We start from the raw sequence: 26,506 nt of genomic DNA on the forward strand, positions 1-26,506 counted from the left end.
TCCTTTGTTTTAACTGGGAGTTCTTTATTAATAAAACTATCACACCTGCTCTGCAATGCTGTGGGTTGAGTTTTTATCTCTCCTGAGAAACAAAAAGGGAAATTAAGCTCTGGGGCGGCCATTTTCAAACTTCAGTCCAGCTAATGACTAACCATGCGGAGCTCTCAAAAGCCGTCTCTCCCTCCCTCCCTCCAGCTAGACTTATCACTGTGCCGTATATGATAACATATTATTAAAATTTCTTCTCCCTATATTACAATCCTCATTATTAGGGAGTAGCAGCTGAGATGAGGCGGGTAGAAGAAGGCCAAAACTAGAGGAGGCATGTGTTATGGAGGCTGAGGTGAGATGTGTTTGTGATCCACAAGGTCATAATAGGGTTCAGTGATTAATGCATTTTGTGGTGTGTGTGGAGGTGGGTGGGTGTTATGTAGTATTTCTGATACTGTAGGTGTCATTTTCAACTACACCTCTCTCTCTTTATTTTCCTCTCTCGTTTATGCTTTGAGTGACGCTGTGTGTGATTTTTAATGACAGCTGGAACAAATGGGTTGTAATGAGGTGACCTTGCAGTGTAGTCGGTTTGCCGCAACAGTTTCTCTCTCTCTCTCTCTCTATGTCTTTGGCCAGAGGGCCATGGACCATGCATATGAAGCAGTGTGAACCAGCTGCAGGGGCAGGTAATGAAGCTTTTGGTAGCGTGGCGAGTTTGCGCCAAGTTGCCAGTGCCTATAGCGGTTTGTTTGTTTTGGCTGTTAAATAGTTTGTGCTGTGCCTGTTTGTTTTTCCATTCAATATTTATCACATGCATGTGTTTTTAAACAGCAGACAGACAGTTTAGACTAAAAGGTGTTCACTTGTTAACTTTCCTTTCCCGGTAGTTGCATCATTACATTGTCCCATTTCATTCTCTATTGGCATCAGATAAATCAAATGAATCATCTGTTTATATAAAATGTTTGCTGCATAAATGTTTATTGATCAGAACGTTTTATGCACTGTCTATTACTGAGTGTCTGTGCCAATAAATCTGCTTATCTGTCTGGGCAGAACTCCTGATCTGAGCATGTGCAAGCATATTCACACCCTTTACCTCCTACTGTCTTGGTTTTAGTAAAAATGGACATCTTCCTGCTGAGCCTTCGGCTTCTGAATGTAAAAAGCTGCAGCTGTCCACCAACTCGCTAGAGCTCACTTTCTAGATGTCTGTGTGGTTGGCTTAGTGACAGCGAAGCAATGAAAATATATGAACCTGCTTTCAGTCTTATTTACATTGATGAATTTGTAAAAGCAAATTTATCACAATAAGATGATTTTAATTTGAAAAAAGTGTTGTTTTTAAAACATTAGCTTTGGGTTTGTGCAATATACTTTCCATTAAGTGGAGATGTTTAAATGATAGTAAAATTCATTAATGAATAAAAACATACATCTCTCCTTTTTTATCAGGTAGCATGTATAAGACCCGCTGGCAGGCTAAAACTGATTAAATGTATCTAATCTTTTACAGATGGGTAGCTGTCACATCAGCATAACAGGGTGACTAAAAGGTATTAGTTGATTAAAATTATATGGTAATTACACACAAGGAGGTTTTTCTATTTTTGAACTACAGAAGTCTTTGTATGTTTGCCTACATCTAGAAAAACTATTCTTCATCTAAAGACCTTAGGAATGAAAATAAACTCATCTTATGTGGAAGAATTATGTCTTATATATTTAGAGACCATGTCTATTATATTGACGCTTTTAGAGGTGCTATCTATATGAACTATAAATGGACAGCAGCACAAAGTTATTTTGTGTAAATCTAGATTAGCGTTTTATTCCGTCCGAAAATGGATTTTAAAAATAAAATGAGAATAAAATCTCTGGGGTTCCAGCTGCCTAAATCAGTGTGAAATATTAGCATCACCATCTCCTCTCATTTGACATGCCTATATACACTGTATTACAGAAGTCACAACCTATTAATCAATGTGTGTGTGTGTGTGTCTGTGTGCATGCGTGTGTGTTTGTGTGTGAGTGTTTAAGCCTTTTCCAATGTATTGGTTTTATCTAGGTGTTCGGAATTCTCTATTTAAATGTAATTTGCGGTTTAAACACAAAAAGTCTAAATTAGACATAATTTTGTGCATCTGTGTGTCCGCTGCTAGGTGGGTAAGTGCAATATTGTGTTTGAGTGTATATGCATGATAGACTGCTGAATTAGGTATCAACATAAAAATGGGGAAAGGTACCATTTCCAACCATATCTTTATCTAGGACATTTCACATCACAATAAACAAACAAATCTGAATCTGAATGCAGCCCCAGGCTTTAGAATTATTAAGAATGAATGAGAATGATTTTGTTCTGTTTCAGAGGTTGCCAGGCAATTTCTAGGCCGTTCAGGTAATGCATTTTTACCTTGCCTTCCAGGTAGACCAATCAGGTATTGATCAAGACAGATGATAAGAAAGTGGAAAAGCTAATAAATAATCCGGTTGGACGATGCGTGAAATAGATTTCAAAGATTTTCTGCGCAGGCGTTTGGTTGTTAATAAACAGATCCTGACAACCATTAGTGTATGCTGGAAATGAGAGTCGACAGTTCATATGTACAACACACACACAGGACTGCTTCAAGTTTATATAGCCTAATGTCTGACTGAGTCTCTTTTTATGTTTTTCTCATTTTTTCTATGTATCTTTCCTAATGCTCCAAGTCTCCTGTATGTACGATTAATGCACATTTTTTTAATAATGCACTTTAGGACTTTTTCTTATATTTTCAATACGTGCACACTTTTTGAAATAAGAAGGCTTATTCTTAGTGTTTAGAAGGTTAATATATTTTACTAAATACATTTTTAACAAGGAAATAACTTATTATAACTTATTTTGTAATAAGATTTTAAAGTCGGAGTCACAGCTTAAACAGTTACTCCTGGCTGAATAGTTTTTGTTCATATTATAATTTATTCATATGTAATTTTCAACAAACTATCAGGGGACTTTTATATTAGGAGATGTGAGGAATTTTATTACTAATTTTACATTTAAAAACAATGGCATACGTGATAGATCAGTCAGATCATTAATTAGAAACCAAACACCTCTATTAATTTTAATCTGAATATGTGTGTGAAATTCAGCAGAGATCATTAAAGGCTTTGTTAATGGACACAATGTAACTGGTATGATTGCTCATTAGGGTCTAATATTTCTCACAGTTTTGCAGTCACATTGCTTTCCTGAGTTCTGTTTTCAGAGGTTAACACCATTAATTTGGCACATTTAATATGGCCACCTGACCGACATCAAAAACAAACAACCATTTGAGGTTTATTAATTATACCATAATATTAGACCAGTCTGTAGACAAAGCACTAGCAATAGTAGAAAAAATTTTAAGTATAAATCTAGTTAGCTTCCTACTACAGTAAGTGCTTCAAATGAAACTCTGAATATTAGGAGCTTGGATGCAAAAGCAGCATAAATTAGATAATGATATTAACCAAATGCTTTCGGCACATATTATATGTTTATCAAATATTTTCACTTCAAATCCGCTTAATCCCTGGCTCAGACCATTCAGAAATAGCGGTTTGTTGGCAGAATATGGTAAATGCCACATCTATTTTTTTCAAGTTCTCAATGTGCGCAGAAGACAAATGAGAAATGATCATGAATCACACTCAAATGTGGGTCCCTTGTGAGCATCACAGCACCCCCTTATGTGTGGTTCATTTTCTTCTTTTTACATTTTGAATTCTAACTTCCATCAATTGCTATGGTAAAATGGTAAAATGGACTGCATTTATATAGCGCTTTCACAGACCAATGGCCGTCCAAAGCGCTTTACAAGTTTTTGCCTTACATTCACCCATTCACGCACTCATTCATACACCGACGGCAATGTTTCTATTTGCATTGTTAGTTATTGTGCAAAGGAGTAGATTATTTTTATGTATGCACTTAGAGGGTTTTGCAGCGAAAGCCAGTTGAATTTTTCATAATACCAATGAAATTACTAAAAATAAGGCATTTCAGTTACTAACCAATAAATTTTCAGTGAAATTACTGAACCTAAATAAAAAATGCTCATTAACATGAAAACATGTCAAGACACACTATTCAAGATTTGATGCCACTAACCAGTCAAATCCAGTGATGATTTAATTCTCAAAAGCATTTATCAAATCATCCAATGAAATGATATTGTTTCCAGGGGAATCATTTTCCGAGTTTAAGAATGTGTTTTCAGTATGTAGTGATTGACAGAATGATTAGGCAGAGTGTGGGCTATAGACACTGCATGTCACATATGCTATATGTGGTTGTTTCATGGATTACTGGACTGCATGTATTAAAATCACTGCAATCACTTTTTTATAATAATTTATTGTTTTGTTGTTTATCTGAAGCCCACATTTACTCTCTGTATGTTCTGTCTGGATTTTGTTATGTAAACAGCTCAGAATGTCCAGCTCTGTAGGCTGTGAAACAGTGAGAAGTGAGACACTGTTTGTGCGGCTTTGTTGCTAACTGCTTAGCTGTTTTCTCAAACGCCATCCCTTTGTTGCTATACTTCTCATCTGTCACCAACGCTTCATCTTACCCTCTTTTTTATTTCCTCTGCCCCCTTTCATCTGTCCCTCCTTCGGCCCTTCCATCTTCATTCAGCATTTCTCTTTATCTCTCTTTCAAGGTTTCACTGTTTTGCTTACTTCTGCTATCACATCCACTTTTACCTCTAATTCATTGGTGGACTCAGATCAGCAGAAAGTTTCTTGCTTTGATACAGAATTATCAAAGCCAGAAATGTACAAGGATGAGACATTACAGCAGTAGTAGAAATGGTTCCTTGCTTTCTTTAAAAGGGATTTGGAGAGAAAGTGGTTTAAATTTGTGCTTGTTTTCTTTTCTGAAACAAACAACCCTGCAAATGAAGAAAATGTCACTTTGTGTTGAATGATAGACCTTATTTGAAAGGGCTTATGTTGTTGACCCGTAACCAAACCTATCTGGGCTTTATGTGGGCAATTTATCTTAACATGTCTGTAATGTTGTTTGTATTTTGTTTATTAAACAGATAAATCTAAATTTCGATTGAATGAGCTGCAATCAAAGCTGCTATAAAATGCTCATAAATGCATGATCGAATATATTAAATATGAAATTATAATTATTATATGTTTTCTTGTTTCTTAGCGCTGTAAACAGATTTTCAGTTTGCAAAGTAGGCTGTAATTTTCTGTTTGATGTCAGAGTATTAAATGGCAGATATACAGCAATCCCAAAATCTCTACTGGGTGACATTTTAAGTCTCGTGGCATTAAGCAGTCTGTGTAAACACACGTTGTTATGTTATATACAGTATGTTGCTTCAGATTTCCCTTTGAAGTTTACCGGCTTTAGCAGATTACCTGTGTTCATTGTAGAGAAGAAACGTCTCTGTGTTTCAAATGTATCTGGATGAAACAAATTTGAACCTCAGACTGCAAATTGGTCACCTCTGAATTTCTTAGCTTATTAACTCCAAGTGTCCAAAATACATTTTAATAATTTAATAGAGTGATGTTTTCTTAACATTTTCTGCCTGCCTGTCTGAAAAACAAACAGGGTTCTTATATCGCCACCAATCTTATTCATTTTCTGTCTGCCTCTTTTTGGTTTTCTTTCATTCTCAGTGATAGATACGTATAGACAGGCTTTATATGCGGTGGGTTTGGCATCTGTCGTGATGTCTGCTCTAATTCTGGAGTGATTGCTCGATAACGGTTATAGCCACATCAGGCATGCACTTGTCATCATCTCTTTGCTTGCAGACGTTTTCATTGGCAACCATAGAGAGGGATGGATTGATTGGGTGAATAGGTGAGCAGAGGACCGTGGGTGGTGGAGATGAAGATGTGATATTAAAAGATCCATGAGCGTTTTCTGGAAAATGCTTTTTTCTGTCATCCTGAAATGGCATTATGTTTTTGCAAACAGATCGGGGGAAAGGCATGATGGGATGGCCCTCATTTCAAATGCAATCTCTCAGTCACTCTTGCCGTCTCAAATCAAATGAAATGCGTATGGTTCTGCATTTAGGTCTGCATAAGGTATGCCATTTTTTCATACATACCTTAAATCCCCTCTAACCTAAACAAATGCACTTTTAAATTTGTTTCTAGCAGAAAATGAGTCGGCAGGGTGTGTGCAGAAACATCCTGTTATTATACAAATCCATCTGTTCTTCTTTGTGTAATCTCCTTTAAACCGCAACAGTCACACAGAACAGGCTGTTGGGGATCCCCTATCAATGTGATGTCAAAATGATTACGGCCCGCCCATGACCGCTCACAGACCCCACCTTATTAGCGCGTAGTTCAACTTTCTGCCAGAGACATGTTTTGATGTAGTCCAAAGCACATGTTTAAGAAACTTTCTTTGCATTAAAAGAGACAAAACAGCACATTTTTATTGCAGCCACAAATGGCCATCTTCAACATCATATAATGAAAGATGTATTGTAGCTAAAACTTTACAGACACATTATGGTGATATCAGAGACTATTTAAATATTGCTGAAAACACCTAGGTTAGGGGCCCCTTTAATGTGTTTGGCATATGCTTTTATTCAATTCAATTTTATTTTATTTATATAGCACTTTTTACAATTTGTAATTGTTTCAAAGCAACTTTACATTAATAGAATCAGGGGAAAACACAGACAAATCGACAGACAATATAAGTAGCAAAATACAGCAGCTATGAATAAACTTTACAAGCGAGTGTATTAATAATGTATCGTATACAAGAGGGTGCTAAGTTAAGCCAATGTTGGCTGACTCCCCGCGGATGAAAACCCCCTAGGAGAAAATCTCCCGACTTTTTTTTAGCTTGGGAGGAACAAAAAGTCCTAGGAGCTGATTTTCCGTCGGTGGTTGTTGGTCAGGCATTGGCTGGGCATCACGTTAAAGGACGGCCAGTAGATCAGTGGTGTGTTGACCTCCGGCAGCCAGAACTGGGTATGTTTGTCTCAATGTCCTCGGATTCTAGGACAAGACTGGGAGAGAGATACAGAATCCTATTAGCGTAGGGGCCGTTCGCATGTAATGCAAGTGTCATACAGTGTTGTGTTTTAATATCTGCTCGGTTCCAGACAGGCTAGCTATTGCGGCATAAGTATATTACCCAGATGAGTTATGTGAATGCTTTGTTCCATACAGGCTAACTATTGCGAGATAAGCACATTTACTAGACAAATTATGTGAATGCTTTGTTAAAGAAAAAAGTCTTAAGTTTAGATTTAAAGTGATCGACTGTGTTTCAGTGTAACTCATTTAAAAAGTTTCATGGCGCTAAGCCATGCTTTGTTAGTTATCTACAGACTCCTTATTTAGTTAAATTGTACAATATCACCAGCAGAAAAAATGCTGCCGATTTGAAAAGTGCTGGAAAAGTTACATTTATCTACAAAGACACATTTAATATCCTCACAGGCTTTATCAGACCATGTGGCTTTATTGATTTGTTTACTTTTTTACAGTCATGCTCGACTTCTGATTTAAGTGGGACACAATTTCCAAAAGTCCTCCAGACATCTTGACATTTGCAGGACAATCCTTGAGCAGAGAGAGAGAGAGAGAGAGAGATGTAGCACTTGTTTCTGATGAGTAGTGTGGGCTATACTGTAAGCCTAACATCCAAATCAGCTTGACTCCCACTACAATGAATAATTTCAGAAACAATATAGTTTCATTGGATGATTTAATAAATGCTTTTGAGAGATTATTTAAAACAAAACTCTTGAACCTATTTTGAAAAATCAAGAAAATTATATCAATATTCAGCCTGTTTAAATGTAGAAACTTTAATCACTATGTAAACTCAGAGTAAAATGCCTATGTAGTAATGAAGCCAAACCTTTCATTATGTTTGGACAATGCGAAATTAACATCTTTTACAGAATGCTTTTGCAAGCTAAACATTGATAAAGTGTAATTTAAACACATTATATACTGTATGTAAGAGAGGATGTTAAAATGCCATTAGGATATGAGTACGAAGGAGCCGTTGGAACAGCTGGAACATTAAGAAAAGCGTATCTGCAATAAAACGGTAGTGGCTTATACAATACCCAATTAAAACCATCTGAGAAACAACTTGAAAATCAGATTTGACATGTTTTCATGGTCTGTTCTGAATAATATGAAAAGTCAAGACAAAGTTTTTACCTATAAAATTAAACAAATATCCATCATCTAGAATTAATATGTGTATATAGAACAGATTGTAATTAATATTCTGCTCTAAACGTTGTGGGTTTATGTATTTAATGCTTCAGGTAGAAATAACTCTTTATTTTGTGCACATTGTGGCAGCTTCGCCATACCACCACAATAATTTTAGGTCTCCTATCTTTCTTTATCATCTGTGGACAAATACTATCTCTATTTATCTTTCATTATCTTTGAACCGTATCCAGATCCAGTGTACCGCTCTAAACGCAACAAAACACAAACCTTCACTGTTCATATTTTTTTAAAAGCTGAGCGTCTTATCCTCATGCAATGCTTTTCCCCTGAGAAACGCTCAGGCTCTGTGACTCTGTCCCCATGCCTTTCATTTACATTTAAAGTGGCTGCAGACAGGCCTGAGTGCAAAGTGGATGGAGGAGGCCTCCACAGTCTTTGAGCACTAATAAATGGAGACTCTGAGGGGTTCTGGGGATTGACTGTGACACAAGGTTAACCTGGGTGCAGTTTCATTCGCAAGACTGGGTCAAAGCTCAGCGCAGGGAAGAGTGAGATTTACTCCCTCATGTGCGAATATGTGGTGTGAGAAGGCATGTTTGCTAATGTGGTTCACTCGCCTTTAGTGTTCCTTAGGCACTCGGCAGAAATAAAAACACATCAACAAATGATCCATGAATATTAGTGCCATAAACATCTTAAACATTAAACATATCAAGGTTATATTTCCAAATGTTCTTTACAGTGCATTATATACAGTAGGATGATTTCATGTAGAAAACAGTAAATCACACAAATAAATTACAGTGGTAAGAAAAGGTATGTGAACCCCAGGAATCATCTTGTTGTGACCAAGATGAAGATCAGATCACATTTTATTTCTCGGGGTTCACATATTGTTTCTTGCCACTGTATATAGAGCAGAATAGTTCAGCTGTATTTAAGACCCAGACACAAAAATCAGTGTCTTTCTATTTCCGGCAAAGTCAATAGCTGCTAGACACTTTATTTCACACTAAAATCACACAAAGCACACACCTGTTTATAAAAACCAGCAGGCTCTAATACTGTCAGTAATGAAAAAAAGCCCAGATAGACAGACAGTGATGAGAGATGATCTACTCGTTGATTGGTCAGGGACATCGTGCTTAATCATATGGAATGTTGCATTAATAGTGTTAGGGGATGGGAATGGACTTTGATAGATTAAATCCTAATTAAAGAGACTCCACCAGACAAGACCAGCACTGGAGACCATCTCAGCTGGTATCATTAGCATAGACGTCATCTGAGGGCACTTTAAGGAACTGTTTAAAACTCATTTGTTCTGTATTTCTTCAGACTTCTCACAGACTTTCTGTACAGTTTTTTAAATCTCATTCGACTTAATTTTTCTTTTCCTGTTTTTTCTTTTCTGTCCAATTCCTCGGTTTCCTTGCTGTGGCATTTATTTTCACACGTTCCTTATCTTCCTGCGCGTTCGTCGTTCTCTTTTTCCTATCTCTCGCTCTCTCTTCACTATCTCACTCTGCCTCTTAACCTCACTCCCTCCTCCTGTCGTTCCTGCTCCAGCAAAGTAAACAAAGTCAATTATAATTTCACACTGTATAATTATTTTCCTTTCTGTGTAATCTGTAAAAGCCTTTTAATTCTCTGTCTGTCTAAATGCTCTATCAAAGCTGTGCTTGAAAAAAAACTACTCTTTGCTTGGAAATCAAAGTACAAGAATTTATTTAATCTTATACATTGAGCTTTTATAACTAATGCCTTTTCTGTGATTCTGTACGTCCCTGGCTCTGCATACATGAAATAGGGTTCTCACTTATGTTTTGTTATTTTAATTTATTGCATGTAGATAATGGTGGGTTAATTGTTTAGATCATTTTGATCACTAACTGGGTGATTTTATTCACACCTCTTATAATTATCACGTCTGATGACCGATTTGTTGCTGAATACTGTTAATTGTGCAGTTTTTGAACCAAAAAAGAGCATTAAACAGAAGTGAATTTTTATGTATGCAGCAAGCTAACCCAAAATCATATTCATTATATTTTCCCCAATTATTAACTTGGCTAGCTTTCAGAGTAATCATGCAAAAATATAGAAATGCGACATTAAAATTATGTTTGTTGTGCTGCTAAATCAAAATAGCTTTATTAAATACATATTTAGGAAACGTCTCGGTTACGGATGTAACCCTCGTTCCCTGAAGGAGGGAACGGAGACGTCACGTCGTGACCGACGAATTGGGAACTCGCTTAGAGAGACCAATCTGCTTCGAATACTACTAAAACGCCAATGAACTTGGCATTGAGATATTTGCATAATGCTGGCGCCGCCCCGCCAGGTGCGTATATAAGCAGCAGGTGCAAATAAGGAAATTAGCTTCTTTTTCGCTGAGAAAGCCGGAAAGTGTGACCGGCCGTAACAGCAGGTGGCAGCACCTGTGGCGACGGGACGTGACGTCTCCGTTCCCTCCTTCAGGGAACGAGGGTTACATCCGTAACCGAGACGTTCCCTTTCAGTCGGTCACTACGACGTCACGTCGTGACCGACGAATTGGGAATCCCTATCAAAACGCCACTAGGGGCTGACCTCTTCCAGTGACTGCGTAAAAGCCCTCCGGTTCCACTTAAGGAGGAGGAGGTAGGTTTTAAGGCAGAAGGCCGGGCACTAGATGTTCCTTTAACCCCACAGAAGTGCCAGCGACTGGGAAGCGCCCTACCTGAGCGGGATAGGAATGCTGCGGAAGCCACCACCCGTCTTAAGGGTTAATGGTGGGCGAAAGTCAACCGTAGTTGAGAAATAAGACAGCCGTGGCTGTGTAAGCAAAGCAGTGCTCTGCTAAGGGAAACGTGGGCTGGTAGGATTAACCCCACGGAAAAATACTCACAAAGGAACCCGGTGGGACACAATGTGGAGCCCGAGCCAGACACGTAGGTTCGCGAGGATACAGCTAGTGAAAGGCTGACAGCCAATGCTCCGCAACAAAGGCTGCCAGGGCAGCGGAGGAAGAACAATTCAAACCATTACGCATTTTTGTTCTGAAGGCCTTCCATACTGACACAGTTATGAAGCATCAGTTGGAGGCTGCAAGCCGACCTGTGAGACTGTTCTCCGTGCTCCCCCTGGTGAGGAAAGAACACGAGAGGATACAGGCTCAATACGAACACTGTAAAATCTAATGAACGTATTAGGTGTCGCCCAACCAGCAGCTCTACAGATGTCTGTTAGCGAGGAACCACGAGCTAGAGCCCAAGATGAGGCAACGCTCCGTGTGGAGTGCGCTGTCAAATTAAAGGGGCAAGGAATACCCTGAAGATTATAAGCCAGGGCGATAGTATCAACTATCCAATGAGACATCCTCTGCTTAGTGACAGCTTTCCCTTTCTGCTGGCCACCATAACAAACAAAGAGCTGGTCTGAGGTCCTGAGGCTTTGCGTGCGATCCACGTAGAGTCGCAGTGCGCGTACGGGGCACAACAAAGCCACGGTTGGGTCTGCGTCCTCCGGAGGCAGCGCTTGCAAGCTCACCACTTGGTCTCTGAAAGGAGTCGTGGGAACTTTGGGCACGTAGCCTGGTCTGGGCCTCAATGTTACGCTTGAGGCAGCAGGACCAAACTGAAGGCACGAGTCGTCAACAGAGAATGCATGTAAATCCCCTACTCTCTTCACTGAGGCCAATGCTAGCAGGGTCAGAGCTTTCATTGATAAAAGCTTCAGACTCACAGACTGCAAAGGCTCGAACGGGGGGGCCTGAAGGGCTTTCAGCACCATGGACAGGTCCCAGGGAGGAATAGAAGGAGGGCGCGAGGGGTTTAGCCTACGAGCGCCTCTTAGAAATCTAACAACCAAATCATGCTGGCCAACTGTTCTGCCGTTAATAAGTGAGTGATGAGCAGAAATAGCAGCGATATCAACTTTAATGGTGGAGGGTGACAGCCTACCGTCTAACCTATGTTGAAGATATAAAAGCACGGTGTTAATAGGGCATTCTCTGGGGTCCTCGCGTTGCGAAGAGCACCAGGTGACGAAAAGGTTCCATTTAAACGCGTAAGCCCGTCTCGTAGACGGAGCTCGTGCCGCGTTGATTGTGTTAGATACCGCTTGCGGTAAATCACCTAAACCTTGCGCGCGCTCAACGACCACACATGGAGATCCCACAGGTCGGGGCGCGGGTGCCATAATGTGCCCCCTCCTTGAGAAAGAAGGTCCTTCCTCAGGGGAATCCGCCAGGGAGGGGCTGTCGCGAGGAGCATTAACTCTGGAAACCAATTCTTGCTCGTCCAATATGGGGCGATCAGTAAAAGGCTCTCCTCGTCCTGCCTGACTTTGCACAGTGTCTGTGCGATTAAGCTCACTGGGGGGAATGCGTATTTGCGCATCCCCCGAGGCCAGCTGTGTGCCAATGCGTCCACGCCGAGGCTGCCCTCGGTTAGTGAATAAAATAGGCGACAGTGGGTATCGTCCGGCGACGCAAACAGATCTATCTGCGCACGACCGAACTTCTTCCAAATTAGCTGGACCGTCTGGGGGTGGAGTCGCCATTCGCCGGGGCGCGCAGCTCGAGAAAGCGCGTCCGCCGCTGTATTGAGCGAGCCCGGAATGTGAATGGCACGAAGGGACCTCAGATGCTTCTGACTCCAAAGGAGGAGATGACGAGCGAGATGCGACAGGTGACGGGAGCGCAAACCGCCTTGACGGTTGATATACGCAACGGTCGCAGTGTTGTCGGTGCGTACTAGTACATCCTTCCCTCGCAGCTCCGTAGCGAAGCGTACAAGTCCCAGATATACTGCCCACAACTCTCGGCAATTGATATGCCAGTGCAACTGGGGTGCTGTCCACACCCCTGAAGCCGTAAGCTCGTCGTACGTGGCACCCCAGCCCGTGTCGGACGCATCTGTATGTACAACAGCATGCCGAGCGATCTGTCTCATGGACACACCGGACCTGAGAAACGCGGGGTCCGACCACGGGGGGAATGTTAGGCGACACGCAGGTGTAATGGTTACACGATGGATGCCGGCGCGCCACGCTCTCCTCGGGACTCGATCGTGAAGCCAACGCTGAAGCGGTCTCATATGGAGCAGCCCGAGCGGTGTCACGGCCGCTGCTGCTGCCATATGCCCCAGGAGCTTTTGAAATTGTTTCAGCGGGACCGCATTCTTCCCTCGGAATGAACCGAGGCAAGTCAGAATTGACTGGACGCGCTCTTCTGTCAAACGCGCCGATAAATCGATTGAGTCCAGTTCCATCCCGAGAAAAGAGATCCTCTGCGTGGGGCAGAGTTTGCTCTTTTCCCAGTTGACCCGAAGACCCAAACGGGCGAGATGCCGAAGCGTTAAATCTCTGTGTTCGCAAAGCGTCCGTCGAGAATGCGCTATTATAAGCCAATCGTCGAGGTAAGCCAATATGCGAACGCCGCTCTCTCTGAGGGGTTTTAACGCCGCCTCTACTACTTTCGTGAACACACGGGGAGAGAGGGATAGCCCGAACGGTAAAACTTTGTACTGGTATGCCCGTCCCTCGAATGCAAACCGGAGAAACGGTCTGTGACGAGGGAGAATGGACACATGAAAGTACGCGTCTTTCAGGTCTATAGCCGCAAACCAATCTTGGGGGCGAATTGAATTGAATATTTGCTTCGGTGTTATCATCCTGAAAGACCTCCTCTGCAGAGATTTGTTCAGAACGCGCAAATCCAAGATCGGTCGTAACCCCCCGCCCTTTTTGGGTACTATAAAATACGGGCTGTAGAAGCCCGATCTCATCTCGGTTGGAGGGACCGGCTCGATCGCGTCCTTCGCCAGCAGGACTTCGACCTCTGCACGCAGTACATGTGCATCGGACGCTTTCACCGTGGTGAAACGAATGCCCGAGAATTTGGGAGTGTGCCGGTTGAATTGTATTTCGTAACCGAGGCGGACAGTGCGTAAAACCCAACGAGACGGGCTGGGAAGCTGAAGCCAAGCCCCCAGGGACCGTACGAGGGGAATTAACGGCACTACCGGGGTACCCGCGGGGGGGCGGCGGAGCGGGACAGGTGGTACTGCCGGTACGTCTGCTGGGACAGCATAAGTATCTACAGTATGTGTGTGTGTGACACTGACCTGAGCCCGCTGAGGGTGACGGTCGTCTGGTCTCCTCAGCGGAGAGCACAGACTCCGAAGAGGGTGCTGGTGGTCCCGTCTCCTCAGCGGAGAGCTGGAACTCCTCAGAACACCCGCTGGCGATAGAGGAGAGGGAGGAAGAGCATGTGAATGCCCGCTCACATCTCTCTCGATCCTCTGAAGACCTGGAGAAGGAATAGGAATGCACTCTTTTTGTGGTTTTGTGGGTGCCGGCTGAGAAGCCGGCGGAACAAAAACAAAACGAAACCAAGGATTCTCCATCCGGCCCTCTACCGGTGGAGGGAGCGGTGCCGTCACCGTCTCCCGAAGAGTGATCCCATCCGATTCCAGGTCGCCCGTCTCAGGGCCGCTTCGATTTCCGTTTACCACGGGAAGCGGGTGGGGCGGGCGGGGCGGGCTGCCGACGGCTGTTCCCCCTCCGTGGCCTGGAAGATGTTCTAGTGGGGGGGGTGGAGGCAGCCGCCGCAGGGCGCCCGCCGGCGCTGGAGGGCGAGATGCAGGTCGCTTGCGCCGGGGCATGATCTGAGCGATCGCCTCTGTCTGCTTCTGGGCGGCGGAGAACTGCTGGGCAAAAGACTCCACCGACTCACCGAAGAGGCCAGCCTGCGACACTGGAGCGTCCAAGAACTTGTTCTTCTCCGCATCCGACATGTCAGCCAGACATAGCCATAAGTGGCGTTCCTGGACCACCATCGTGGACATGGCACGACCAATCGCCTGCGCTGTCACCTTCGTAGCGCGAAGAGCCAGGTCAGTGGCAGCCCGGAGCTCCGAAAGGACAGGCGAGTCGTGTCCTCCCTCGTGCAGATCCCTCAAGGCTTTGGCTTGGTGAACCTGCAGCAACGCCATTGCGTGCAGGGCTGAGGCCGCCTCTCCACATGCCTGGTGGGCAGCGCCCGTTAAACCGGAGGACTGTCTGCAGGCACGAGAGGGGAGGGTTGGGCGGTCCTTCCAAGAGGGAGCGTGTGCCGGACACAGCTGCATCGCGACAGCACGCTCCACGGGAGGGATCCCCGTATAACCCTTAGCGGCTCCGCTGGTGAGGGAGGTGAGGGGGGAGGGCTGAAACGGCCGTAATCTCATGGAAAACGGCGACTTCCAGGTTCTAGTCAGCTCCTCGTGCACCTCGGGGAAGAAAGGCACCGGTGGAGAGGGTTGTGAAACCCGGGCAGCTCCAAAGAACCAATCATCCAGGCGGGACGGTTCGGGCTGAGGGGGGGGAACCCACTCTAACCCTACGGTCTCCGCCGCTCGAGCGAGCACGGCCACCATCTCTGGATCGAACTCCGGCGTCCCAACCCGACCAGAGGGAGGAAGGGCGTCGGGGTCCACGTCAGGGGGAGGAGGCCCACCCTCGGATGCTGCGGCGTCGGTGGACCCGGAGGGCGGCACGATGGATTCTAGAGACATCGTAGAACACGACGCTGAAGTCTCCATCGGCACATCAACCGGCTGTGGATGAGGAGGCTGAGAGCCTGAGGACGAATCCCCCGCTCGGCTCAGCACAGTGATGCGCAGGTCGTCTTTAGAGAGCTTCACAGCCGCACCGTGGCGGCGTTCCGCACTCGCATGACGAGGGTTGCGTTTTTCCCGGAGGAAAGACAACCGTCTGCGCAAATCCACAAGGGACATGTTCTCGCAGTGAGAACACTTACCCCCAGCGAACGCTGCCTCTGCGTGCTCGATGCCCAAACACGAAAGACAACGCTCGTGACCGTCCTTCGGACCCATGTATTTGCCGCACCCAAGATCGCACGGACGAAAAGCCATCCTGAAAAGGACGCTGATGTCCGGATATACGAGAGAGTGGCTGCCTTTAACAAGGCACAAAGCTCTCTCGTATCACTCTTTTAGGGAAATTCACTCAGATGCTCAGTTGATGATGCGCACAGGGAAAGGCAACGCACACACTAAACTCAAAACAACAAACAGGTGTAGAGTCGTGGAATTAAGCGAAGCGTCCGCTGTGGTACTGCTAGTCCAACCAACTTCAGCAATCGAATCCCACCAGAGTAGAGTAGCTTCTCAGTAGCAGATACTGCCGGCTTTCGAAGCGATAAAAAGCTAATTTCCTTATTTGCACCTGCTGCTTATATACGCACCTGGCGGGGCGGCGCCAGCATTATGCAAATATCTCAATGCCAAGTTCATTGGCGTTTTAGTAGTATTCGAAGCAGATTGGTCTCTCTAAGCGAGTTCCCAATTCGTCGGTCACGACGTGACGTCGTAGTGACCGACTGAAAGGGAACAGCTCCCGTTCACAAAACGGGAATTTCTCATAAACTGTTGGTTTGAATAAATAGGAGCAGTTAAAGAATGTTTACCAAATATATAAGAATATTTTCGAGGCTTTTGCCTTTATTCAGGAAGGACAGTGAAGAGTGACTGGATACGTTTTTTTTTTTTTTTTGCAGTGAAAGACAGTCAGATTTGTTAAATACTAATTAGGAATTGCATCTTGCAGCATTAACTGAAGTTCAGAAAGTACACATCTTTATTTCTTAATATTTACTACAGGATACTTGCTCTATCCAGGCAACACTAGAAAGCTTTGGTGTAAATCGATGTTTGTTTGTTTTCAGGTGTGTTAAATCTAACCTTAATACAGCCAATGCTGACCTCCAGGCTGATTTGTGGTGGGTTTGTGTAGAGGAGACAGCAAGCTGTTGCAGACAGACAGGCAATTTAGTGAGTCATTGCTTTGTTGGGGCTGTAAGCAAACTAACATTACAGCAGCCACATTTTTTACGTGCTGCTACCTAACATATTAGGCGTTTCATTGTTTCCGCTGTCAGATGCAGTACTTGAGAGAATCAAGATGAGAGAAATTGCAAAAATGAGTAGGTGTCAATTTAAAACATCATCCTATGAACTGGAAATACTTAATAGATGGAGATAATGCTTCCAACATGGCAACTTCAATTTTAAAAACAGTGGTTAACCTCCTGTCCTCATTGAAAAATTTGCATAAACATGTCATAACATTCAGAGAAAAGTACCACTGATTTTATTGTTCAGAGGAATTTTCAAAGATAAGGGGCCCTATCTTGCACCCAGCGCAATTGACTTTGTCAGTGACGCATGTATCATTCGTATTTTGCGCCGGCGCACAGCGGGGTTTTTCCCTCCACAGACGCACGTCAGCAAACTAGGGAATGAACTTGCGCTCCCTGGGTGGTTCAGCGCAAAAAGGAGGCGTGTTGCGGCGCAAAACATCTCTTATGCTATTTTGCAGTTTCAAAAAACAATTGCGCTACTAACCAAAAAAAACTAGTCTAAAGTCAGTGGCGCGTTGCGCGTGGTTCATTATGCTATTTTAAGGGCGCATGCTTGACCATAATGTATAGCGTGCACAACGCGCATACACTTTGCTTATCTAATCTACACAGATGCAACAGTTATTTTTGCAAATCATAAATTGTTACACTTAAAAATATTAATACACGAGATAAGGGGAATCATAGTGGTGAGCATTGTGGTGATAGTTTTTATTTATTCTCATGCAAATAACGATTAAAATATTTTCATAACTTTGTTGTGTGGCTGTATTACGTTTATTTTATGTAAATAATAGTTAAAATGTTTTCATAAGAAACCTTAATGTATATGAACTTGATTTGTAAGAGTACTTTGGGGTTGGACCTTGCTTGCGTTTCTTGGGTCCGATTTCAAAGCCCCCAAACCCTTTCAGCGGTGAGGGTGGACGCAGCGATGTCCTCTGCTGGCGTCAAGTCCTGAGGCAGATCCACCTCCCGTTACACGGCGTGCCCGATTTATGCTGGCAAGCGTGGGATTCCCCCGTACAAGGACGTCGGTCTCCTCGGCTGTGAACCGCTCCTGGCGTGCGCCTGGTAAATCCATCATAATAATAGCAACCCGCCATGGAACTTGCGCCCTTGCGTTTAAAGGGAATGTTGGCTAGCGTTCTGATTGGTTTATTTGACGTTACGCCCAAACCACACCTATGCATAATGAACCTACTTCAGACCAACCCCTTATTGATTTGCGCCCGGCGCAAGAGTTATTTCTCACGCCGGGAAAATAGCAACAGAGCCCAAGATCCGCCCACAAACTCACTTGCGCGTTGCGCTTCGCACTTGCGTTTCAGATCGTTAAAATAGAGCCCAAGATGTCACCTGAACCCCCAATCTCTGATCCTCTTGAGAGGATTGCTCCATCACAAACAAATTGTTATCTGCATATCTTTAGCATGAGCCTTTTACTGTGCACCTCAACATGCACCCATTGTCACTTACAGTACAGTATTTTTTTACCAGCTGCATTTAATCAAAAGTGACTTTGAGATGGGACTCTGATATAACTGATGAGTAGGTACTGTACGTGGTGATGCCTCTGAACTGAAAAAGAGAAATTAAAAACTCTATGTCTGCCCATATGATGATTATGTGGACATCTCGCCAACAAAACCAAGCCATTCAAGAACACAGACTTTGTCCCATGACACGTATTAATGTCTGAAAAGGATTTTTATCGGTCTCAATACTGATATTTCTGTCATGGATATCACAAATGATGCCATCTAATGATTAAATAAATACATTTTTAACAGTTTAGAAGTAGAGCTTATTCATGTAATGTGCAAGGTGCACAGTTCAATATTGCTACTCTACAGACCCAACGTTGTAAAATTACAACATTTACATAATAAGCTCAAAATCTTATATAATCAAAACATTCAGCTGTATCTTAAAATCTGCATGATCCAGACACATATCTAAATATAGAAAAAAAATATTTAAGGCATTTTACTTACGTGATTGTTGATTTATTTAGTCCAGTTAAAAGGTCATGTTCTTCGAGGCAGGTTTGCAAGTTTTGTAATTTCAAGGCCAGGAAAACAAACCTATTTAAAAAGTCTACCATTCAAAATCATTTTAGGGTTAAGCAGTAGGACTTTTTAGTGGTGTAAATATGGTTTTAAAGAGAAAAAAAACATGTACAGGTATATTTTATTAGACCTTAAACTGATGATGTATTACAACCGAGGGCTTTACAGGGTTAAGTGCAAGCACTGCAAATATTTAGCTTTTCCTTTTATTAAAGCAACACTCTCAAGATCTTTATTTTCAAATGTACTTAAATGAAATTATATATTTTTTAATGTTCCATGCAAAATTAATCAGTGTTGAGTAAAGGGACATAATTCAGGCTACATCTGTAATGTTATAAATCTGAATGTCTAACTTGGGTAATAATAAAGCAACCAACAACAGTTTGGCTTTGTTTCCAGGCAAACTAACCATGATGATTTATGACCCGGCTCTTAAAATTGTAAATATCTTACACGACTCTTCTCTGTACTCAATCTGTGCTCAAACACACATCTGTCACACACATCTCTACCTCAGCACTTATGATGACATGCGGTACCCTGTGATGTCCTTTTACTCACTCCTCCCTTTCTCTTTTAAACAGTTGAGCAGAAAGGAGAGCTGGAAAAGGAGAGTGGCATACAGATTCTTCAGGCTGGACTGAGTGATGTAAGTCAGAGGAAAGGAGTCTTTCTCCTCTTCCTCCTTCTCCAATGATGACATTCACCTTTCCCACTGTGCAACTCCACTTCATGTTTTTACTTGCAAATCTGCTGAGTATTCATAGACGGTGCTCAAGTACAGACTGAAATGTCCTGGAATATGATATCACTAACAATGATCACTAAAATTTAATTGTAAGGAAAGTTCAAATTATTAACGTGAGGCATTCTGTTTATGTAAATGTCATGTACATTGAGATAAAAGTGGTACATTTGTGGTTGTCAAGTAAAGTCAAAGGCTAAATACACTCTAAAAAAACAAACGGTGCTATATAGCACCAAAACAATTGCTTTGGATCGTAACGATAGAAGAACCATTTTAGTGCCATATAGCACCGGTGAAGAACCAGTGAAGCACCAGTGAAGCACCAGTGTAGAACCATATAGGGGCCATATAGCACCACATATGGTTCTACATAGCACTATATGGTTCTACACAGGTGCTTCACTGGTGCTTCACTGGTGCTTCACTGGTTCTTCACTGGTGCTATATGGCACTAAAAATGGTTCTTCTATCGTTACGATCCAAAGCAACTGTTTTGGTGCTATATAGCACCGTTTGTTTTTTTAGAGTGTAGAGCACTCATGGCTACACTCATAGCACTCATGAGTAGTAGTTATTTAACATGTAAAAGTAATTCCTATAGGTAACTCAAAGGTCTGGTGTGAAATGGGAATAAGCTACAAAGTTTTGAATTAAATGTTAAACCATTATCGTTTTTGTAATTTAAATACAGTATATAAAGGTTTAGTGGCAATACAATAAAACTTGTATTTCCTGAATGCTGATATTTATCAGGATACTGATACTTCATATACCCATGTTTTACATGGTATACCAGAATATTTGTGATATTCCAAGGCACTTCAGTAAATACTTTGAGATTTGTGAATGTACAAATCAATTTTTTTTTACAAAGTATAGGCCTACTTTTTACATTGTTTTTAAATTGTTAGTGAGTCGTGCTTTATGCCTGTAAATCAGCCAATATAGGGATAATAAATCATATAGAATAATAAGGAATTAGTAACATCAATGTATGTTTGTCTGTGTGTAGATGCAAGTGAGCCTGGGTGTCTGTGATTGCAATTAAATAGAGCTAAGCGGCTCTCTCTGTCACTGATTTAATTCTCTGTCTGCTGCATAGGCTACATGCCAAATGTGCTCTGTCAATCAAAGTGGCCAGAGAGAGAGAGAGAGAGAGAGAGAGAGAGAGAGAGAGAGAGAGAGCGAATAGAGGGACAGATGGTTATTAGTTATCTTAATCAAATATATGGACATAGATGTTTTGCCACTATTGCCTGTCACACAGACATTTGGTCATTTTACTAGATACTTTAAACTAAAATGATTAAAAGTGCTGTTCCATGTGAAACCCAAAACCAGTTTACATAAACAGTACTGCCCAGTTATATGTCACATGTGCATTTTAATAACTTAGATGGAAACTGTTAAATTTGTTTTGCTTTTATTTTGGGTAATCTAACAAATCTAAGATTTCCATGTATTGTTTTGGGATTTTCAGACCGAACATTGAGTTTGTTCTTAGGCAGGAACATGTGATATGTTGTGTTATTGGTACTGTTGGCCTATAGAATTCAACTATTAACAGCTTAAACGCTATTGATGTGTAGCATTTCTTGTTAAACTATTGGCAAAAATATATGTGTATTGACCATGGTACAGTAGGAATTTATTTCCTGCTGTAATTTCAATAGCAGTTTTGTTGTAGTGATGATGTAAAATGAAACACCTCATACTTTTATTTAGACAGGCAGCAAAATTCAGATTTTTTGGTGTAGCAAACTCAGATCTGTTTATTTGTAACGCAAATATTTGTTATTGTGTGCAATTTTGTACAACCACCAATGTGGAATGTCATACTGACCAGTGACCATCCTCTTTAGCAGACACACAGATTTACTCATCTGTAAAATGACTGAAAGTCTTAAAGATCGGATTTGAAAAACCAAATCATGTAGGATGCATAACAATATTTTTTATTATGGGCCAGCATTATTAAGATTATTTAAAAGACAATGTAGTGGCAATATATAAAAAAAAACTTTGATCACAGTAGTCAGTCAAGAAAAGTCCATGTTGGTAAATGATCAAGACCATATGGGATTAATACAATTCGATACATTTAATTTGATTCGTCTTTAGATATACCATGTATTTTCATAAAGAAATATTATTTTATGCCCAATATTCTAAGTGAAATTATTTGTTTACATTTTCCTTCACATACAAAGGTGAATTATTTGCATTAAGAAATGTAAAACATAGTTTATATTTAAAAATCTCACTATCTTTCATGTTGTTCATCTCTCCCTAAAGCTTTAAAGGGATAGTTCACCATAAAAAAACATTCTGTCATCATTTACTCATCCTCATGTTGTTCTAAACCTGTATGAATTTCTTTTTTCTGAAGAACATAAAAGTAGATATTTTGAGAAATTATGGTAAACACACAGCATATAGTGTCCATTGACTTCCATAGTAGGAAAAAAATATTTTGGAAGTATTGTGATAAATGATGGTAAGCACACAGTTGGCAGTACCCATTAAATTCCATCATATTTTTTTATTCCTACTATGGAAGTCAATGGTCACTATCGGCTGTGTGTTTACCATCATTTCTCAAAATATCTTCTTTTGTGTTAATCAGAAAAAAGAAATTCATACAGGTTTAGAACAACATGAGGTTAAGAAAATGATGACAGAATTTTCATTTTAAGGCGAACTATCTCTTTAAGTCTAATTTTACTTGTAAACATTCCTTTATAGACTATATTGTTGGCTCCTTAGACAAAATGTTACATGCTCTCTCATTTGTAGGTCACTTTGGATTAAAGTGCTTGCTAAATTTTTGGATTGAACGCCAATGCGAATATATCAAATAGGGACGTATTTTAAATGTCACTATGACTTATATGTAATCACGCAACCCGTGCACATTTGTGATGTTTTGACTTAATTCGTGATAGTATCAGCCATAAGCAATTTCATGTCTTTACACAATCACCGAGACGGATCTTTTTAATTTTCAAGTTTCCTTCCCCGTGCTGTTTTCCGCGATGCTCCCATTACATGAAAACGCAGGCATTGATTGTTTGCCAAGAATTAATGTCAGACATATTCCAGTTAAAAGCTGCACTTTGATAGCCGTCCTCTACAAATTGTTTTCCGAGCCTCTTAGGGTTGTCGCCATGCCAACATAAGACAAACACAACAATAGAAAAAGAAAGTAAATAAATAAATGAAAGGCTGCATGTTTTTGACACATTAAGCAAGAGATGCAGCCCTCTCTCTAAGACAATAACAGGATTAGCTCGAGTGCTGTCAGTCTGTGAGCTAACATAATGCAACCTTTAATATTCATAAAGAAATTAAGTGAAGAAGGTTTTCAGGGGTGGTGGATGGATGCGATGAAAGGGGAGGGTGCGCGTGCATTCACATTGATAAATATTCATCGAGGCCTCTCAGTAGAGGTGAGAATGTAATCAAGTAGGGTATTGATGTGCCGGCAGCTTTTATGAACCTGGTCTAAATGAGCTTTTCAATAGAAAATGTGGCCACGAGACCTAAGTTTGTGTGTCACAAACAAGAAATGAGGAGAAAACATTGAGTGCAGCATCACAAAGCGAGCCGCACCACTTCAAAGTAATCCATCATCATTTAATCCCTTGTAACTGCTATGTCGTGTCTGTCACAGGGAGCACCTTCAGTGGGGACGTTATTGTAATTTGACACGGCCATAAAAATGACTTTTATTTTTATAGGTGTGGACTTATGATTTAACAAAAAATAAAACATGCTAACTTTTCAGAGACGTGATTATATAAATTATGCATCGCGACTTGAAACACATCACATTGTTTATAGAAATGAAGAGTGATTGGTTGCGTTTAACATCAGTTTTGACTTTTTGTTATCCAATTTTATCCGCAAGGATTTTTGGAGTGAAGTGGCCCAGCCTATTTAACCCAGAGTACTCGTTACAATACAATGAAGATGATTCAACTCATTTTGTATTTTAATTCTCCTTCCTCATGATCTCTCTCTCTTCACACACCTCTGGTAGTCAGTTCACTCCGCCATATATGAATGCTGGGCCACTGTCTAAAGTTTGTCATGTTGGCCCGTTTTGTTGGTAATTAGCCTTAATCACGACTGCTCGGCAGGGGTCGGCGGGGGAGCAAGACTCTCAGCTGGAAGGGAAAGCGAAATTATCTCAGCTGTGTGAATGTGATCAGATAAAGCTGAAATCACAGCTCCTGCATGAAATGAAAAGGGCATGCAGAGCCGCGGATAGGACTGTATGTGTTTCACAGAGGTGTGTGCGAGTAGGTGGATTGATGCAGGTTATGAAAGGGATAAGTTGAAAAAGATGGATATACATGTAGGAGAGATAAAAAGCATAGCGCTGGTTGTAAAAAGGGATGACAGATCTGGAATAAAGAATGGGGAGGAGATAGAAAAAACGAAACTTAGAAAACAAGAAAGGAAAAAAGGGCATGAATATAAAAAGGATATGAGGGAAGGGAAGAAATGAACAGAAAAGGAAATGAAAAGGGACAGAAAAAGCAAAGAAAAGAATAGAAAGCCTTCCCATGGGGGCCAATCAAGTCATAGGATTCTTCTGCTTTCACCTCATGCATGACTGAAATGCTCTCTCTCTCTCTCTCTTTCTCTCTTTATCTCTTCCCTTTTTTAAAGTAATGACAGAAATGCTTAGCTAGATATCTGATATGACAGGTGGATGTGACTGTTAGATGTAGACTGAGGTAGTTAAATGTCAGAGAGATAAGGAAGGAGGATCGATAGGCTTCCACAGGTCACACTTCCACGTGGGCACATGCAAAATTTAATATGAAGGCATGATTATTTGATGTGATGTCTGAATGCCATATGTAACTCCCGCATGTAGAGCGCTATTGTTGTATTAATGTGTGCATACAGGCAAAGACAGTGTAACTAAATACACCTGTATTTTATCTATAGACACACAAAACTGGACTTTAAAAAACTAGACGTTTCAAATGAGACTGTAAAGTGATATTATATTATATTAATATACTGGATGTGAACAATCTGGTAGAGATGAGGTTGCAAGGGCTGGATGGTGAGAAAGACAAAAAGAGAGTGAGTTGGAAGCTTGCAAGGAGGAGATTTTTTTCTTTGCTTGATAGTTGATAAATGTGTTGATTAATGTTTTAATGAACTCATTTGCTGGCCAGTATATCATATCTTTCACTCTGTAAAAAGATGAACCTCTTTATAGCTCCTGCCCTGATTAAAAGAGAGAGAGAGAGAGCGAGAGAGAGCGAGAGGAACAGAGAAAGAATTTAAGGAATGAGAAAACACAGGAATACATACAAAGAATGAAAAATATAAGTGAAAAAGGAACTAGAACAAGAAGACTCGATATGATATATATAGTGAGAAATTTAGATATTACATAGCTCATACACAGCAAAAGGAAAAGACTGACCTTTATCCCTACTTCCACCACTGCCAGGGGTCACAGGGCTACACAACACCTGGTGATATCACCCACCCCCTGACCACCTGTATGTCAGCTGGCCCAGTTGTCATAGCGACAGTGACTCTGCCACCCCACGTCAGCTATGATGGGGGTTTCCATAGCGACCAAACCCAGACACTCTGTCAGCTGCACAGGCCTGTTGGTAGCTCACTGTCTTTGCCTAGCAGTTGGTGGGAAGAGTGGGAGACATCCAGGTGTAGCTGACGAAAGAGATTTATATAGAACTGTCCAACAAAAAAAATGTCCGGTCCATTGCTGGGATCCGTTTTGTGTTGCTCTCGGGAGGTTTCGTTCAAATGCATCAAGATTATGCTTTTGCTTCTGATGTGTTACAGAACAGTTTTTCAGCATTATTAATAATATTTGTAAATGAAAAATAAATGATTTCAACATTCAAAGAATACAGAATAAAATCTCTTAGGTGCGACACCATTGTTGGTTTCGAACAGTGGCGGCTCGTGACTGCTCATCCGAGAGGCACAAATTCAAAAGAAGTGTTCGGAGTGTCGTGTGTTGCTTGCATTTTCAAAAAATGTGTTTGTTGGGTCATGTGAACCATGTGCATCACGTGTTTTGTCAAAATAAGTGCCTGCTGCACACGTGTCAAAATAGTTTATGATAAAAGAGACGCTCCCGTTCACAAAATACACACAAGAAACTCCCTTAACAGTAAACTCTGATTACGCATGAGATTATGGCAAACGCGAACGTCTCTTTTATCCTAAACCTTTTTTTGAAATGAGGAACCACAGACAATGGGCTAAATACATGTTGTGACGAACTTTACATCGAGCACCCTCAAAAAAAAAGTCACCGGCTGCCACTGTTTTGGAAGTTGATAAAACAGAGGAGAAGAAGCAAAAAAATAAAGCTGATAATACAAAGCAGGCAGGTAAAATAATGTGGAGGAGAAAAGCTAGCTTGAATTTGATGGGGAAGATGGTAGTTTGATGGACAGGGAAACACAATTCTGGATGAAATGTGATGGATACTTGAGCAGGTAGGGGAAAGATTGTGATTGAATAAGCCACTGC

The 26,506-nt window shown here is 41.5% G+C and overlaps 1 protein-coding gene across 1 annotated transcript in view; it reads left to right on the forward strand.

The window, feature by feature from the left end:
- The window catches only part of ptprn2 (protein tyrosine phosphatase receptor type N2), a 177,350-nt gene that overhangs the window by 94,041 nt on the left and 56,803 nt on the right, over positions 1-26,506 (forward strand). Inside the window, exon 12 of the mRNA XM_065289392.2 lies at positions 19,803-19,867. Within this exon, the coding sequence (XP_065145464.1) occupies positions 19,803-19,867 (65 nt within the window). The remainder of the gene's footprint in view (positions 1-19,802; positions 19,868-26,506) is intronic.

This window comes from Paramisgurnus dabryanus, chromosome 2 (genome assembly GCF_030506205.2).
Source record: "Paramisgurnus dabryanus chromosome 2, PD_genome_1.1, whole genome shotgun sequence".
Classification (NCBI taxonomy): Eukaryota; Metazoa; Chordata; class Actinopteri; order Cypriniformes; family Cobitidae; genus Paramisgurnus; species Paramisgurnus dabryanus.